The sequence below is a fragment of the Pristiophorus japonicus genome, chromosome 6 (genome assembly GCF_044704955.1).
Source record: "Pristiophorus japonicus isolate sPriJap1 chromosome 6, sPriJap1.hap1, whole genome shotgun sequence".
Classification (NCBI taxonomy): domain Eukaryota; kingdom Metazoa; phylum Chordata; class Chondrichthyes; family Pristiophoridae; genus Pristiophorus; species Pristiophorus japonicus.
In genome coordinates this window covers 222,081,168-222,100,937 of record NC_091982.1, presented here as the reverse complement: position 1 = coordinate 222,100,937, position 19,770 = coordinate 222,081,168, and the positions used below count along the sequence as shown (strand labels likewise).

Here is a 19,770-nt window from a genome sequence, read left to right as displayed (position 1 = left end):
CACACGTAGTCGTCAGGGACACCGGAAGCGTCCCTGATTTCCCACATCGTACAGAAGGAGCATAACACATATCCGAGCTCTCCTGCCATGACTTAACCCTTAGATTAACCTAATTTGGCAACAACAATGCTAAATGTTACTTACTGATAAAGAAAAAAAAAAGAAAAACTACTTACCAATCACCAGCCAATCACTTACCCTCTTGGCTACAACGTCACCTTTCGATTTCTTTCTTCTTCTTTTTTGCCTTCTCCCTGCAGCTGCACCAGCTGGGCCTCCTCCTCAACGAACTCCCGACTACTGCACTCGCAGCCTTTTTATAGGCCTCCGACCCCGGACTCCCGCCTCCTCCTCAACGAACTCCTGACTGCTGAACTCGCGGCCTTTTTATAGGCCTCCAACCCCGGACTCCCGCCTCCTCCTCAACGAACTCCTGACTGCTGAACTCATGACCTTTTTATAGGCCTCCAACCCCGGACTCCCGCCTCCTCCTCAACGAACTCCTGACTGCTGAACTCGCGGCCTTTTTATAGGCCTCCGACCCCGGACTCCCGCCTCCTCCTCAACGAACTCCTGACTGCTGAACTCGCGGCCTTTTTATAGGCCTCCGACCCCGGACTCCCGCCTCCTCCTCAACAAACTCCCGACTGCTGAACTTGCGGCCTTTTTATATGGTATTTTTCATGACCTCAGGATGTGCCAAAGCGCTTTCCAGCCAATTAAGTACTGTTTGAAATGTATTCACTGTTGTAATGTAGGAAATGTGAAAACAGATTTTCTGGTCATTTCATTGCTGTTTGTGGGACCTTGCTGTGTGCAATATGGCAGCTGAATTTCCTACGTTACAACTGTGATGTCACTTCAAAAAAAATACTTAATTGGCTGTAAAATGCTTTGGGATATCCTGAGATTGTGCAAGGGGCTATATAAATGCAATGTCTATTTTCTTGTTTCTTTCTAGATTAAGAACAGTCATTTTGGCAAGGTATCCTCAGGAGACAAGAGGAGAAAGTTGGAAAAACAAAGGCCCTGAACATATAGAATGTGACACTAATGTGTGAATGCTTAATGCTTAACGCTTTAATGGAGACACTAACCCTTTTTTTGAATATTAAGAACAGAGGTTAACATCCTCCTAAAATAGCAGAAAGAGGAATTTTAGATGAGCATGTTAAGTGTTCACATGCTGGTATCACAAAGCTCAAATTTATTTTACTGCTCTTGTCAAGCAGATTAACATGCTCAGTTCCTACTATCGAAGTATCAGATTTAAGGCCCAAGGGTGGCTGACCCTGAAGCCTGTCAGTTACATCAATCATATGTTTAGTCAAGCTTTATCTGGGCTCCACGGTGGGATGCCTCACAATGGCAAAAAATTGCACTTTAAGGAAAATCTAACCCTTCATCTATCTCACTCTATAGTGAGTGCATTTTGGCCTCAAGCAAGGGCTTTGTGCCATTTTGAAATGTATGTTCAAAAGAAGTCTACAACCCTGTTGGCAGTTTTAGCATCTGAGGTTGGATGGAGGCGAGTTGTTATAATGACACACGAAATAAAGAAAGTGCAAAAATAAATTTAAGCACGATGGCCTGGAGTTTCCGCTCGATTGCGCTGGTGTTTTCGGTGCAATTCCCCTGATACTGCCGCAAAAGATAGTGGAATTTTAAGTGCAAATTGTGTTCAGTGCAATTTGAATTTCTGCAATCTTAAAAACAAATCATGCTAGAATCAGGCCCCACCCACAAAACTGGCCAGGCTCCGAGGGTGAATTAATCACCATTGGGAGCTTCTGCGAATTGCACTTGTTTGTAGGCCTTCGAGGAGGCGCCAAAAAATTAAGCTGGAACCTTTGGGCGCAAGGACATTAAGTACATTTTTGAATTTTTCAAAAAATTTACTAAGGAACTCACTACTGTACTACAATCCAACTAGATAATAGTGGTGTTTTTTTTTGAAAAGATATTTTCAGTAATTTAATTCTGGGTTACTTACAGGTGGTGGATTGTAGGGTCAGCTAGATCGTTGTGCCCAAGTCTCTGGAATGGGACTTCAACCCACAACCTGCTCAGAGGCAAGAGTGCTACCCACTGAGCCACGACTGATTGTAAATAGTTGTATGATTTTAGTTATATTAGGCTAAAGTTTATTGCATTTTTATTCATATTAGTTTCAATTTATTTGAATGATATATTTAGAAAATCAATCTGTAACGTTGAAGATGTCCATATTAAATATACATCTTAAATGTAATAATTAAATATATTAATTTTATGTGCAACACATGAGCATTCTTTGTGAGTTAGAAACGCTAGCTTAATTGCTTAAATCATGTTTATGAAATTATCCTTCATACTGCCGATAACATAAAACTACACAACTGCTTAACATTACAGCTCACAAAAATACCCAAATGATTCCATTATTAGGTACAAAAACTCCAGCCTCAGCCATGCCACATTTTCTTTACTATATGGGTTTTCTTTTTCTGAAAATGCTGCAAGATTACGTGATTTACTGTCACTTTGCATTATGTTGACTGTGTCACATTCACAGATCAAATTCTCCAGACAATACCAGAACTGATGAAGGCCGTGTTACACAACGGAGAGCTGAGCAAAGGGTAAGTAAAGAAAGGCAACAGTATGCGAAGTAATAAAACATTAACTGGACAACATGATCAACTCATGGCAAAAGCCAGTTGGAGCTTACCAACCTATGAAAAATGTTTATGCAAATAACTGGCATTTATAGCTCCATAAAGTCAATCTTACTTTCTTGCAGGCAGGTTTCTTTAAAGTCACCAACTGATTAATAAAAAAATAGATAATTCATGAAAACTATTCAACCTGTTTTCTTACTAAAGAAAATCAAAATGGAGATCCCTAAATTATTTCTGGGAGTGTTATTACAAGTATTAATTAAATGAAACAATATAAAAGATGTGATAAAGGATATTCTCATTTTAAATTCCCTTTAAATTTTTCTTTTCTAAATATACTGTTAGACAAGTGATAAAATGCAGCACTGGACACCAGCACTACTTCAAATCATGAACAAATCACAGCCACCAATCCGTATTCAATAGCGAGTCTCCTGTTAATGAAATGTATCTGACAGGTCATAACATGAGCCTAAAGGCTAATACATACCTTGAAACTATTGGTATCAACAAAACTGCACAGTAATTACATTCAGAGACACTGACTACATTCAGTCATTAAGAATCAACTGGTTATGCAAGACTAATCTATTTTAATCACTCAGAAGCCAAGGGTATTAGGGAGCCTTGTAATGGTGTAAATTATTATTGATGAAATCAATGAGTGTGTAATTATTCTTGCTATTTTCATACAGCAGTCAAGTTGGAATCAGATAGCCATCCCTTTTAATGGCAAACCAATCAATTCAATTAAAGTTATTTTCTAAATGCACTTCATAAACTTGCATGTCTTTTGTAATAGCTACCCTAATGGTCTTGCAGCCACAATCACAAATAAAGGACATCCAACCACAAATACAATGCATTCAGTGGCACTGCATTTGCAGACATATATAACTAGCTACCAGGAATGCAGAAAATGCCTGAGTAAATTCCGAGCATTTATATAAAAAAAGTATGTTATTTTTTAAGTGTGGAATATTTTTTTATAAAAGAAGTAGCTGCCAGGTAACCTACAAATCAATTTGTTTCTTTCAAACACAAGGTTGAAATGTCTCATAAATGGCATCCATCATCACAAGTTGTCAAAAAGAATCTGTACAATGGTATGAATCATTAGTGCCACAACCGCACAGACGTTATGAAAGATAACAAGAAATGTAAAAGGTTCAGTTCTTTGGGATGATTAACAACATCTCAACTCACCTGCATAGCGCACAGGTGCATCCTTGTCCAGTGCAACCAGTGGTGGATCCAGAAAAACGGTGTCATTGTTCTCCGTTATCACACCGTGGTAGGATGTCTCAATCCACGGTTTGTGCTTGTTTACTGAAAACAAAAAGACACAATCAGAAAGTGCTGTCAATACATCTTTTTCACATATAACTCAAATCATACAAAATAAATACTTCCAAGTCCCTACCAATCATGTTGTCTAGGTACATGGAGTTCACGACCTAATCTACCACATGACAGTGAAATGTATTTACTTTGGTTCCTGTTCAAACCTTTTATTTCTCTATCCTTTATTCTATTTCTTTGATCTCCCAGTGGGAGATACCTACACCAAGTTGCTTGCTTTGTGAAAGCCTGGAATATTGAATCTGCTATTATCATCAACAGTGACACTCCAACTGGAATCAGCTAATAGCAGGAGTACTTACAGTTTTTCCAGTCAACCATGTTATATTTCACATTCCCTCTTCCCACTAAAAGATTCTGCCAGCCAAGATGCTTGTGACTAGATTTCCAGCCAGTGGGTGTGTGGGTAAGAGAGAGTCTAGCCACCTCCCCTTGACAATCAGCAGGATTACATTCTCCACCATCAACATCATGGGGGTCACCATTGACCAGAAACTTAACTGGACCAGCCACATAAATACTGTGGCAACAAGAGCAGGTCAGAGGCTGAGTATTTTGCAGTGAGTGACTCACCTCCTCACTCCCCTAAGCCTTTTCACCATCTACAAGGCACAAATCAGGAGTGTAATGGAATACTCTCCATTTGCCTGGATGAGTGCAGCTCCAACAACACTCAAGAATCTCGACAACATCCAGGACAAAGCAGCCCACTTGATTGGCAGCCCATCCACCACATTAAACATTCACTCCCTCCATCACTGGTGCACCGTTGCTACAGTACGTTCCATCTACAAGATGCACTGCAGCAATTCACTAAGGTTTCTCTGACATCCCCTTCCAAACCTGTAATGTATGTACATAAGGTCTACCCACCATCAGGGGTCACTATCGTCGGAGGTCCTTGGATCATAGGTACACTCGTGCTGGGCCCAGTATATAACCTGTACTTCACCTTTGTATCTTCACTTCTGGAAGCCATTAAAGACTGACCAGGTTACACCTAGTCACTGGCTCACAGTACGGAGTTCATTGTATTATTTCATACAGCACAACTGGCGACGAGGCAAATACAAACCCACGCAAAAGTAAGGTGAGCACAGCACGATTCTCAAGAGATTCAATGAGGGAGAGGATTGGGAAGATTTCACGGATCGTCTTGACCAGTACTTCGTGGCAAATGACCTAAACAAAGACGAGGATGCAGAGAAGTGCAGGGCAGTTCTTCTCACCATCTGTGGCCCCACGATCTATGCACTCATCAAAAATCTGCTCTCACTCACTCTTCCTACAAAGAACTGTGTGCTCTAGTTCGGGAACACCTTAAACCCATGGAAGGAATCCTCATATCCAGATATCGTTTCTATATGCACGTTCGTCCAGAAGGCTAGGATATAGCAGCATTTGTTGCCAACCTGAGACGTCTTGCAGGGCCTTGCAAATTTGGGCCTGCGTTGGAAGACATGCTGCGTGACTTTTTTGTGATCAGGGTCAACCACGAGGCGATCTAAGTAAGCTGTTGGCTGCGGAGACGCCGGACCTCAGCAAGGTCATCACCATCGCCCAGGCTTGCATGTCCACGCAGAAAAGCACAAAGCAGATATCGCAACAAAACAGGAACTCCAAGGCAAGTACTGTGTACAAAATTGTATCGACAGCCAGCAGAGCCTACTCGACTGCGTATACGAGAACTGGAGCCGCTCAGAGCCCGCCATCGGGCGCAAATCCGAGCCCGCCATCGGGCGCAAATCCGAGCTCAACGTGTTGGCGTTGCGGGGGCAATCACCGACCCCATCAGTACCGCTTCAGGCAGTATGTATGCAGAGGATGTGCGAAAACGAGTCATCTTCAGTGGACTTGTCCGCAGCAGAACAAGCGAGCTGCAACACACCACGTGGATGATGATCAATTCAGCGTGGATCTGGCGATGCAGCTCGAGGCATTTGAGAGCTCCAAGGAGGAAGTGTACAGCATATGTGTGTTCCTACAAAGAGCCAACTGATAATGATGGAGGTAAAATTAAACGGCATGCCGGTATCCATGGAATTAGACACAGGTGCAAGTCAATCGATAATGAGCCAGAGGACTTTCGAAAATCTGTGGGAGACCAAGGCAGAGAGACCCAAGCTGAGTCTGATAAATGTGACGTTGCGTACCTACACGAAAGAGCTCATACCAGTGATCGGTAGTGCAGCAGTAAGAATGTCGTACGAGAGAGCGGTTCATGATCTACCATTATGGATTATCCCAGGCAATGGCCGATTGTTATTTGGCAGGAGTTGGCTTGAGAAAATGAAATGGAAATGGTACGATATCAAAGCTTTGTCATCAGCGGATGATGGTTTGTGTGTTCAAGTGCTGAGCAAATTTCCCTCACTGTTTGAACCGGGAATTGGCAGCTTCAAGAGAACCAAGGTGCAGATTCACCTAGGCCCAGATGCAAGGCCCATCTCAAAGCCAGGGCGGTCCCGCACATGATGAGAGAAAAGGTCGAGCTCAAATTGGACAGGCTACAATGCGAGGGGGTCATCTCATCGGTCGAATTTAATGAATGGACCAGTCCCATTGTTCCGGTGTTAAAGAGCGATGGCACAGTCAGGATTTGTGGAGACTACAAGTTCACGATCAACCAAGTTTCGAAACACGATCAGTACCCGCTACCGAAAACTGATGACCTGTTTGCAACACTAGCCGGGGGAAAATCGGTCACCAAATTGGATCTAATGTCGGCCTACATGACACAGGAACTGCTTGAATCATCAAAGAAACGTACGTGCATCAACACGCACAAAGGTCTGTTTATTTACAACAGGTACCCTTTTGGCATTTGTTCGGCAGCAGCCATATTTCAGAGAAACATGGAGAACCTATTGAAATCCATCCCTAGGACTGTGGTATTCCAAGACGACATCCTAGTCACAGGTCGTGACACCACCGAGCACCTGCACAATCTGGAAGAGGTTCTGCGTTGTCTGGACAAAGTGGGACTCGGACTGAACCGTTCGAAGTGCGTTTTCATGGCACCAGAGGTTGAATTCCTTGGACGAAAGATTGCTGCAGACGGAATCAGGCCTACATACACGAAAACAGAGGCCATCAAAAATGCATCCAGGCCCCAGAATGTGACGGAGCTGCATTCGTTCCTGGGTCTTCTCAACTACTTCGGTAACTTCTTACCTAAATTGAGCACAGTATTAGAGCCTTTGCACAAGCTGCTCAGGAAAGGAGATGATGTGTTGCAGCTTGCTTGCTCTGCTGCGGACACGTCCGCTGAAGATACCCCGTCTTCGCACACCATCTGGTGATTGCCCCCGCAACGGCAACAGGTTGAGCTCGGAAAGGTGTGGGGTGAACTTTGAGAAGGCAAGAAATCTCTTGTGTTCCCACAAGCTACTGGTACTGTATGACCCATGCAAGCGTCTAGTTTTGGCCTGTGATGCGTCGTACTATGGGGTTGGCTGCGTACTCCAGCAAGCCAATGAGTCAGACAAAGTGCAACCAGTTACATACACGTCTCGAAGCCTGTCCAAGGCAGAAAGAGCCTACGGCATGGTAGAGAAAGAGGATTTAGCATATATCTATGGGGTAAAAAAAAATGCACCAGTACCTGTTTGGGCTTCGCTTCGAGCTGGATACCGATCACAAGCCGCTTATATCATTGTTCTCGGAACATAAAGTTATCAATACCAACGCGTCAACCCACATCCAGAGGTGGGTGCTGACATTATCTGCCTATGATTATGTAATTCGCCATAGATCAGGCACCGACAACTGCGCTGATGCATTGAGCCGGTTACCGTTGCCCACATCGGAGGTGGAAACGCCAATGCCTGCAGAGCTAGTCAAGGTTATGGATGCCTTTGTGAGTGAAGGGTCGCCTGTCACAGCTCAACAAGTTAAGACCTGGATCAGCCAGGATCCGGCCCTACTGGTTGTAAATCATTCTGTTCTTAACGGGGACTGGTCGACCATCTCCAAGGAAATGGGTGATGAAACCAAACCGTACAGCCGTCGCAAAGATGAGCTTTCCATCCAGTCTGACTGTTTACTGTGGGGTAATCGTGTTGTAATGCCCAAGAAAGGCAGGGCGAGATTTGTACGAGAATTACATAATACGCATCCTGGTATTGTCATGAGGAAGGCCATCGCCATATTTGGTGGCCTGGCATTGACTCGGACTTAGAGTCATGCGTGCATCAGTGCAGCACTAACATGCAGTTAAGCCCCAAAGGAAGCTCCGCTCAGTCGGTGGTCATGGCCATCCAAACCATGGTCTAGAATCCACATCGACTTTGCGGGCCCTTCCTCGGTAAAATGCTTTTTGTGGTGGTGGATGCATACTCTAAATGGATAGAATGTGTGATCATGTCATCCAACACTTCCACTGCCACCAATGAGAACCTGAGAACCATGTTTGCCACACATGGTCTGCCAGACATCGTTGTCAGTGACAACGGACCGTGTTTCACGAGCCTGGAGTTTCAAGAGTTCATGAAATGCAACATATAACACGTGAGGTCAGCACCATTCAAACCCGCATCCAATGGTCAAGCGGAGCAGGCAGTTCAAACCATCAAGCAGAGCCTGAAATGCATAACTCACGGTTCCTTGCAGACATGCCTGTCATGCATACTGCTCAGTTACAGGACAAGGCCACACACGCTCACCAGGGTCCCGCCTGCGGAACTATTGATGATGAGAGGCCTCAAAACCAGGCTCTCTCTAGTCCATCCTGACCTTAACGATCATGTCAAAACCCAACGTCAACACCTGCAGTGGTATTACGACTGCGCCGTAGTGTCACACAACATATCTGTAAATTACCCAGTGTATGTTCAAGTGGCTCCCGGGCAAGGTTACGGATAAGGAGGGTAACTGGGTGTATATGGTTAAGCTCAAGAATGGGCAGATGTAGGAAACACATTGATCAAATCAAGCTAAGATACACAGATGGACCAGAACAGTTGGAAGAAGACACCGAGAGCTTAAATCACCAACCAACTCATGTCCAGCCATCAGAAGAACCCACTGTGGTCAATGCCCAGCCCCAAGTTGTGAGAGACTCGGAAAGCACTGGGATTGTGCTGAGACGGTCAACCAGGGAGCGAAGGGCTCCTGACCGTCTGAACTTGTAATATGGACTTGTGCCAAGAACTGGGGGGGGGGGAATGATGTAATATATGTACATAAGGTCTGCCCACCAACAGGGGACACTATCGTCAGAGGTCCTAGGGTCATAGATACACTCATGCTGGGCCCGGTATATAACCTGAACTTCACTTTTGTATCTTCACTTCTGGAAGCCATTAAAGACTGACCAGATTATACCTAGTCACTGGCTCACAGTACGGCGTTCATTGTATCATTTCATACATCACAAAACTGATGACCTCTGCCACCTTGAAAGACAAGGGCAGCAGGCGCATGGGAACACCATAACCTGTAAGTTCCCCTCCAAGTCACACATCATCCTCACTTATAAATATATCACTGTTCCATCATCATTGCTGGTTCAAAACTCTGGAACTCCCTATGTAACAGCACTGTGAGACTACCTTCACTTCAGGGTCTGCAACGGTTCAAGAAGGCAGCTCACTACCACCTTCTCGAGGACAATTAGGGATGGCCAGCGACGTCCACATCCAATGAATGAATAAACAAAATAATAATAGGCAACCTTGGATCTCAAGCATGCAGCACATCGCTGGAAGGCAGCATTCTACTGTCTGTTGCTATGTGGCCATTTTAAATGCTACCAATGAATTGTTATTGTGTAAAGCTTTGTGAGGAATTGCTCTTGAATTAAAATTAAAACTATAAGCAGGTTCTAGATACTTTGCAATTGTTGTCAAATTCCCAAATTATTCCTCATATATTAAATCCTGGCCCAGACAGCCCTGTTGCATGTGTAACACATATATTCTATACTTCAGAGACAGATCCATTCCGCAGATTCTCATTACATCAGTCTCAAATTTATTTCAACCTGAAAACTATATTTTAAGTTAACATTTAGCTGCACTTTCAATAAAACATTGCTTCACTTGGGACTAATAGCAACAGCAAAATATTCAGTATCAAGAGTTTGCTTGCATCCTAGCAACACCTAAACTGTTAGCAGGCCCTCCCCATTTAATTATCAAATACAAATAACTGTACTGTACATCTAAGTGCATCAATATTTTCATGAATAATCAGCCAAGTGTTAATGGAATATCTCTTGTTTGGTTAGGATTATTTGTACGGAACATATTGTAATTATCAAACAGTGATAAATATCCAGATGTTGTTGGATGGGATTACTAGCTTGGGTTTGATATTTGACTTCAGTTCCATACACATTAACCTCATTAATGAATTAATTAACACTTTGCCATTGTAAGGTCATGTAACAAACTAATATAAATGCCAGACGGCTGCGACAATAATGCCATCTGGCACATTCCTGGACCTGGGCTCGACAGTGTCAATTATATCAGTGGCATGTTTTGTACTGGATGAGTTAATAATATCCTGAACATGCAGAATTAATAGATACTTTTCATATCATATTAGAAATGTGATTTATTTTCTCCATCCATTGTTCTCCACTTCTCTCTGAAGGGATATTCATGCCTGTCTAAGGTTCTACAAATGATGAAACCCCAATAAAACCCTGTCCAAATGACCATTCTTCAACTATGAAGCTGGACATTGAGCACAGATGGGTTACTTGTCAAACCCAGTCCTGTTGTATGATTCGTCAAACCCAGTCCTGTTGTATGATGCTTCATGCTGTCAAGTAAAATTTAATTCAACCAGTGTTGGGTTGAAGGAATTTTGTGTATTTTTTTCAATATTGTTAATTTATTAATGCCTTCAATACAAGAAGAATGATGAATGCAAATGGTCCATTCAGTCCACAGAATGCTGCCTTGCAGGTTAGACTGCTAGTCAGACCCTCAAAGGATCCAATTTCCATCTTTGTGCCATAGATTCTGTGATAGATAGCTGACAGCACTTAATAAGGTTCCAACATTGACATTTCACTCCTTTTTTGTCAATTAATTAAATCAGGAATCTTTCGTTTGAATTTTAAGAGCTTTCAGCCCCTCGTACAGTATTAATAGACCTACTAATCCATGATTGAAGATACTTTTTTAATGTTAAATGGGTGATTGGTCAAGCACATAATAATCCTGTTGTTTGAGATTTAAAATCATTTTTCCTGAAATGACTTCCAACAGCACTGCTGGGGCATAGTTTAAGAATGATACATTGAATAAGATGTGGTCTGCTGGGTAATATACTTCCAAATTGCATACCACAAAATAAATGAAAACTGCCGCAAATGCCGTATTGATTCAATACATACACAATGAAATATGCCTGAGACACTTCAAAATAATTTCAGTTCTACACAAAATAATAAAACTTTACTAAATGCTGCAATGGATGAAACTTGGCTCAAAATTGAGAGGCAATAACAAACACTACTTATTTTATGTAATTGCTCATAACTCCACCCATATCTCCTGTCACCCCACTGTTAAGCTGAGGCATTTGATTCATTCAAGGCACTATATAGTTTGCTAACAAGGCAAGAGTGCTAATATGATGAACTGGCTCTTTTTAATCATGCAGGAGTGGCCACATGCAACGCAGAATCAGAATAATGTTTCTTCACGCGCTTTATTTCTGGCTAGGAATTAGATTGCCTATGCTACTTAAAATAGGGCCACCAATTTTGTTTAACACCATTAAATGGAATTAAAATGATGGCCCCAAAGTTAGGAGGCAAATTATAGAGCACAACCTGCTTTCTTCCAATTTTTGAATGCAAATTAAATATTTAAAACAATGACAAAATAAGCTCAATATATATATTTAAAGAGCAAATAGGATTACTGAACTGACACTGGTCAGAATAAGCCTGAACACATCCATTTCTGAAGAACCATCTTGATAATATAAGCTACTTAATATCATGCGGACATGAAAAATTTAATGGAGGATAATGGATACCTCAAAGTGAATTACAAGGCAGTAATCCGATCGACTTCAGATGACATCATGAACCATGACAGCCAAGCTTCGGCTATTTATAATCCTCTGAACCCTAAAATTGAATTATTGCCTTGGAATCACTTACTGACAGCAGTTATGGTTTAGAACATATATTTGAGCTAATCGTACTTTGTTTTTAAACTGCTAGATGCTTTCTAAATGACATATAGGCCAAGTCCAAAAGTTCTTCCCCAATATGATGCTACAACGGGCCTCATCATCCCTAAATTAGAGAGGAGGAAGGAATAATGGGAGATAATTTTCCTGCTCCTCATTGCTATCAATATACCTTTGCTGGAATGTGGAAAGGAAAGCATCATGCTAAGGTGTAATGCCCCTCCCGAATAAATACACTATAAACTGTCTGTCTACATTCAGACAGGAATAACTACATAGAATAAAAAGAATTAATTAATTTTACGAAGTATGACCTTAAGGCATATTGAAACAAATGACTGAAGACAGTTTAACTAGCTCATATCGGAGTTAGTTACAACTTGACTATGAGTAATATCATAAAGCAATATATCTAAAAATGAATATTCTTTATAGGGATTATTTAAATATGCATATCTATATTAAGCTTTAGTAGATCTGAATTTTTTATTGAGGTGAACTGGAAGAATTGTCGTCTCCATTATCATTTTTTGTGCTTTCCTGTCATTTATCTCCAAAATCCAGCTTCCTCCAAAAACAAATCCACATTATAGGCTGAATTTTAATGGAGAAGGTTGATTGGGATTGTGGTGGGGGGGGGGCTTTAAAGCGGTCATGCCTTGCTGAATTTAATGGCAGATCCTGATTTGCATGGGAAGCCTCCGTTTCCCACCCGCAGCCAGCCAGATGGAAAGGCTGGCTGACTGTGGGCAGGTAGGCCTGCAGCACTCGGGAGGGAGGGATTCACATGGGGGAGGCGCACGGGGGTGGGGGTGTGAAGAGATCGCAAGCCAGGAGGAGCACAGGGAGCGCTGGAGTGAGGGGAGGGGGGGGAAGAGAAGGGGGATGGTGGTGGTGGTGTCAGCAAAGATTGGCAGCTGGAGGAGCTGGGGTGGGGTGGGGCCTCATGGTGGGCAACGGAAGCCTCAGAGCAGGGGGTAATCAGAGGCCAGGGGATGGAAATCAGAGGACTTGGGGAGGGGAGAAAAATTGGAGGCTGGAGAGGGGGTTCAGAGGCCTGGGAATGGGGGAAATTGGAGGCCTGTGGGAGGGGGGGGAGTAGGGAGAAATCGGAGACCTGGAGGGGATGGAAATCAGAGGCAAGGGGGTGGGGAAATCGGAGCCCTGAGGCAGGGCCAAGGGAATCAGAGGCCTCAGGGAGAGGAGGGGGAAATCGGAGGCCTGTGGTGGGGAGGGGGGGTGGAATTTGGAGGTCGAGGGAGGGGGCTTGGAGGCCTAGGGGGATGCGGGGAATTAGAGGCCAAGACGTGGGGGGGTGGGTGGGGTTAGCGGAGGCCTCCGGGGGCTGGGGTAAATTGGAGCACTGGGGCTGGGGCATCTCTGATCGTGGGGGTTGGGTGCGGCAGGGACCCTGGATCCCGGAGGTCAGTATAAAGGCTCTACCTGGGTCGTGTATAACGAGAGAGGATTAATTAGCAACCTGGTCGTACGTGGCCCCTTAGGGAAGAGTGACCATAATACGGTAGAATTCTTCATTAAGATGGAGAGCGACACAGTTAATTCAGAGACTAGGGTCCTGAACTTAAAGAAAGGAAACTTCGATGGTATGAGACGTAATTTGGCTAGGATAGACTGGCGAATGATACTTAAAGAGTTGACGGTGGAGAGGCAATGGCAGACATTTAAAGATCATATGGATGAATTACAACTATTGTACATCCCTGTCTGGCATAAAAATAAAACAGGAAATGTGGCTCAACCGTGGCTAACAAGGGAAATTAGGGATAGTGTTAAATCCAAGGAAGAGGCATATAAATTGGCCAGAAAATGCAGCAAACCTGAGGACTGGGAGAAATTTAGAATTCAGCAGAGGAGGACTAAGGGTTTAATTGGGAGGGAGGAAAATAGAGTATGAGAGTAAGCTTGCAGGGAACATAAAAACTGACTGCAAAAGCTTCTATAGGTATGTGAAGAGAAAAAGATTAGTGAAGACTAATGTAGGTCCTTTGCAGTCAGAATCAGGTAAATTCATAATGGGGAACGAGGAAATGACAGACTAATGGAACAAATACTTTGGTTCTGTCTTCACTAAGAAAGACACGAATAACCTCCCGAAAATACTAGAGGACTGAGTGTCTAGCGAGAAGGAAGAACTGAGGGAAATCCTTAGTAGTCAGGAAATAGTGTTAGGGAAACTGATGGGACTGAAGGCCAATAAATCCCCAGGGCCTGATAGTTTGCATCCCAGAGTACTTAAGGAAGTGGCCCAAGAAATAGTAGATGCATTGGTGGTCATTTTCCAAAATTCCATGGACTCTGGATTGGAGGGCAGCCAATGTAACCCCACTTTTTAAAAAAGGAGGGAGAGAAAACAAGGAATTATAGCCTGACATCGGTGGTGGGGAAAATGCTGGAATCAATTATTAAAGATGTAATAGCAGCGCATTTGGAAAGCAGTGACAGGATCGGTCCAAGTCAGCATGGATTTATGAAAGGGAAATCATGCTTGACAAATCTTCCAGAGTTTATTGAAGATGTAACTAGTAGAGCGGATAAGGGAGAACCAGTGGATGTGGTGTATTTGGACTTTCAAAAGGCTTTTGACGGGTCCCACACAAGAGATTAGTGTGCAAAATTAAGGCACATGGTATTGGGGGTAATGTATTGATGTGGATAGAGAACTGGTTGGCAGACAGGAAGCTAAGAGTGGGAATAAACGGGTCTTTTTCAGAATGGCAGGCAGTGACTAGTGAGGTGCCGCATGGCTCAGTGCTGGGACCCCAGCTATTTACAATATCATTAATGATTTAGACGAAGGAATTGAATGTAATATCTCCAAGTTTGCAGATGACACTAAGCTGGGTGGCAGTGTGAGCTGTGAGGAGGATGCTAAGAGGCTGCAGGGTGACTTGGACAGGTTAGGTGAATGGGCAAATGCATGGCAGATGCAGTATAATGTGGATAAATGTGAGGTTATCCACTTTGGTGGCAAAAACAGGAAGACAGATTATTATCTGAATGGTGACAGATTATTAAAAGGGAGGTGCAATGAGACCTGGGTGTCATGGTACATCAGTCACTGAAGGTAGGCATGCAGGTAGAGCAGGCAGTAAAGAAAGCAAATGGCATGCTGACCTTCAGAGCGCGAGGATTTGATTATAGGAGCAGGGAGGTCTTACTGCAGTTGTACAGAGCCTTGTGAGACCACACCTTGAGTATTGTGCGCAGTTTTGGTCTCCTAATCTGAGGAAGGACGTGCTTGCTATTGAGGGAGTGCAGCGAAGGTTCATCAGACTAATTCCTGGGATGGCAGGACTGACATATGAGGAGAGACTGGATTGACTGGGCCTGTATTCACTGGAATTTAGAAGAATGAGAAGGGATCTCAAAGAAACATATAAAATTATGACAGGACTGGACAGGTTAGATGCAGGAAGAATGTTCCCGATATTGGGGATGTCCAGAACCAGGGGTCACAGTGTAAGGATAAGGGGTAAGCCATATAGGACCGAGATGAGGAGAAACCTTTTTGCCCAGAGAGTGGTGAACCTGTGGAATTCTCTAATACAGAAAGTTGTTGAATCCAGTTTGTTGGATATATTCAAGAGGGAGTTAGATGTGGCCCTTACGGCTAAGGGGATCAGGGGGTATGGAGAGAAGGCGGGAGTGGGGTACTGAATTTGCATGATCAGCCATGATCATATTGAATGGCGGTGCAGGCTCGCAGGGCAGAATGACCTGCCCCTGCACCTATTTTCTATGTTTACCTCCTGCTTCAAGCATTCCTTGCCTTGCATCAGCTGATGGGTTTCACGAGGCCTTTAAAACCCGTCCAACTAAAGTTAAATTCAAGATGGAGGTTAAAGCAGCGTCTTGCAGCCTCATTATAATATTTAAATAGAGGAACCGCCTCCTGGCAGTGGATTGGCTGCCCGCTGCCCGCTACCCGTCCCGCCTCCGTTAAAACTGGAAGTGGGCGGGTTGGAGACGGATTCAGATAAACACTTTAACTTCCCACACGCCCCCAACCCACCCATTCTTTTTTTTTTAGGTAAAACTTTCCCCCTACATTTTCAAGGATGCCACTTTTTGTCTTGATGACTGTCTCATTTAATTGTTACTATCATCTGTCGACACATTTTAAAATCCTTTCCTTGTCACACCAGCAGGATGTGAGAATTTGCAGCTCCCCTTCAATGACAATGTGATAAAAGCTCCACCACATTCTGGCAGCAGTTACTTTAAGGACTAATGGACTTTTGTTTGAGTGATTTTATGGTGAAGTGCTTCACCTGCATAGTCTCTCCAAGGACAACGACATCAATCTCAGTGAATAAAATTGAAGTGACAGTTTCAGGATCTCGCTTTAATTTGTGAACAGCTACCATCGACAGCATATGAAATATCTGCAATAAGCAAGATTGCAGACTGCACAATGTGCTACATGGGCCATATAGATCAGAATGATCTCAATTCAATCAACAGTTAGCTGAGATAGCATATGGGGTGCTTTTCATTACCACCCTCCCCTGACTAGGAAGGGAGGAAAAATTCAGCCAAGATTTCTGCTGCTCCTCATCATTATCTAGTAATCCCTGCAGGAACGGAACAATAATAACACAACCTAAACGTGCATTTGACACCGAGCCAGATAAGAGGAAATTATGGCAGAAACTTGGTTAAAGTGGTTGGTTTTCAGGAGTGTCTTAAAGGAGGAAAGAGAGGTAGAGAGGTGGAGAGATTTAGGGAGGGAATTCTAAAGCTTATGGCCCAGGCAGCTGAAAGCACAGCCACCAATGGTTGAACAGTTATAATTAGGGATGCTCAAGAGGGCAGAATTTGAGGAGTGCAGGTATCTTGGGGGGTTGTGAGGCTGAAAGAGATTACAGAGATAGGGAGCAGCAAGGCCATGGAGGGATTTGTAAACAAGGATGAAATTTTGAAATCGAGGCGTTGCTTAACCAGGAGCCAATGTAGGTGATGGGTGAACGGGACTTGGCATGAGTTAGGACACAGGCAGCCGAGTTTTGGATGACCTCAAGTTTACATAAGGTAGAATGTGGGAGGCCAGCCAGGAGTGCGTTGGAGTAGCCACGTCTAGAGGTAACAGAGGGTTTCAGCAGCAGAAGAGTTGAGGCAGGGGCGCAGACGGGCAATGTTACCGAGGTGGAAATAGGCGGTTTAAATTAAGCAGTGGATATATATTGCCCAATAGCACATGTCCCCGAGGGATGTTCATAAGTGGCCTTTCCAATCATTGTCAAGCCAGGCCAAGAAAATAATTTTCAAGATGAGGTCACGTATGAATCGCTAAACTGCTTTATTTCAAAGCAAGTGAACATAAAGAGCAGCAGCTATAATCAGACTCAATTAATGCAATCAATATCACTTGTAGTCACACAATACAAAATAATAAAAAGGCTACAATTGCACAAATCATCATGTATGACTTAAAGAAAACAACTTCTACCCTTCTGCATTTTAATTTCCTGAGCCTGGCGAAAAACTTTGCACCTTTCTACTTAAAGACCCAACAGGCTGTGTGCTTCTCTAACTGTTTTTTTTATCTGCCCGCCTAAACAATCCGATGGGAAGACCTTTTCCAGACAACCCAAGCGTGACAAGCCTTTGGGACCAGGGTCTCCTAAAATAATAGGTGTGAAGCGTTTAGCAATTAGTGAGACAGATTAATGAATTCATCTTTATTGTTAACAGCCTTTGGGGAAACAACAGTCAAGTATAGGCTTAGATGCAGTTTCACCTTTCATTTTAGTGTTCTTTTAAATTGTGCAAATTCATTTTGCTTTATAGCACATCATCATCATAGGCGGTCCCTCGAACGAGGATCATAGCACAAGCCTTAAATTAAACTCTTTTGTCTGAAACATTCTGTAGGAAAATGGTCAAAAAATTCCAAAATGTAACAATGACAGTGACCAACAACTTGGCCTGAGTTTTGAAGAGGAGGATGGCGTGGGAGACAGTGTCAAACATAGCGGAGGGGCAAAGATTGGATAACGCATCACAGTCACAGAGGATCTCATTCACAACTTTCATGGATAGGTTCAAGATGAGACTGTAGTTGGAGAGGATGGAGGGCTTGAGGTGAGAAGTGATGACAGCAGTTTTTAAAATGGGAGTTGCAGATCCTAAGCAAAGGAAGTCATTCATTATCGCATGGGGATGAAGAGGGCAACTGAGTAGGCAGGGAGGGACATTCAGGGAAAGAGAGGTGGGTCGTATGGAAGAAATAAGCTTGGAGAGGATAGGAGGAAATGAGAGAGAAAGTGCAGAATGGTGGGTATGAGAGCGAGAGTTGGTCGAAGAGTGGGGGCGGGGGGCGGGGGGGGGGTGGAGTGGGGGAGTAAAGACAGAGGCTACCCATTATACATTTTGGGTCTGATTCTTTCGAAAAAGGTGTAGTGCCAGAGGACTGGCAGACAGCTAATATAATACCTATATTCAAGAAGGTGGAGAGAATATGTCCAGGGAATTATAGACCAGTCAGCTTAACATTGGTAGTAGGAATTATAATGGAATCCCTACTAAAGGAGAAAATAGAAGAACGTCTCGAAACCCAAAAAATAATAATGAATACTCAGCATGGAAGTAGAATATGGTAATGCAGTAGATGTAATTTATCTAGATTTTCAAAAGACCTTCGATAAGGTACCCCATAATAGACTAATGAACAAGGGCAGAGAATGCAGAGTCAGGGAAAAAGTAGCAGAATGAATAGATAGCTGGCTTCAAGACAGAAAGCAGAGAGTAGGGGTAAAGGGTAGCTATTCACAGTGGCAAAAGATGGGTACTGCTGTTCCACAAGGTTCAGTACTGGGACCACTGTTGTTCATAGTTTACATTAACGATTTCGACTTTCGAATCAAAAACACAATTTCTAAATTTGCAAATGACACCAAATTGGGGGCGATAGTCAATACTGAGGAGGACTGCAACAAATTACTGGAGGGCATTAATAAACTTGCAGAATGGGCATATAATTGGCAAATGAAGTTCAACAAAGATAAATATGAGGTATTATGTTTTAGTAGGGAGGTGACTTATTACTTGGAGGGTGCGAGTCTGGGTGGGGTAAACGGACAAAGTGATAGAAACATAGAAATCGACAGTGCAGAAGAAGACCATTTCGGCCCATCGTGTCCGCGCCGGCCGCCAAAGAGCCACACGGCCCTCGGTCAGCTGCCCATCAGGATCTCGGAGTACAAATACACAGAGCACTAAAAGTTGCAACACAGTTTAGCAAGACCATAAAAAAAGCAAACCAAGCACTAGGGTTTATTTCTAGAGGAATGGAATTGAAAAGTAGGGAAGTTATGCTAAACCTGTATCAAACCTTGGTTAGACCACATTTACTGCACAGAGTTCTGGTCGCCATATTATAAAAAGGATATAGAGGCACCGGAGAGGGTGCAGAGAAGATTTACAAGGATGATACCCGAAATATGAGGATATGCATATCAGGAAAGGGTGATTAGGTTGGCTCTCTTTTCTCCCGAAAAAAGAAGGCTGAGGGGTGACCTAATAGAAATCTTTAAAATTATGGAAGGTTTTGGTAGAGTGGATACAG

At 43.3% G+C, this 19,770-nt stretch overlaps 1 protein-coding gene across 1 annotated transcript in view; it reads right to left on the bottom strand.

Annotated features, from left to right (window-relative positions):
- clstn2a (calsyntenin 2a) overlaps positions 1-5,758 on the bottom strand; it is a 405,371-nt gene extending 399,613 nt beyond the window's left edge. Inside the window, exons 1-2 of the mRNA XM_070884086.1 lie at positions 5,692-5,758; positions 3,867-3,989 (exon numbers count right to left, since the gene is read on the bottom strand). Coding sequence (XP_070740187.1) covers positions 3,867-3,989; positions 5,692-5,758 — 190 coding nt within the window. The remainder of the gene's footprint in view (positions 1-3,866; positions 3,990-5,691) is intronic.
- Between the last annotated feature and the right edge of the window lie 14,012 nt (positions 5,759-19,770).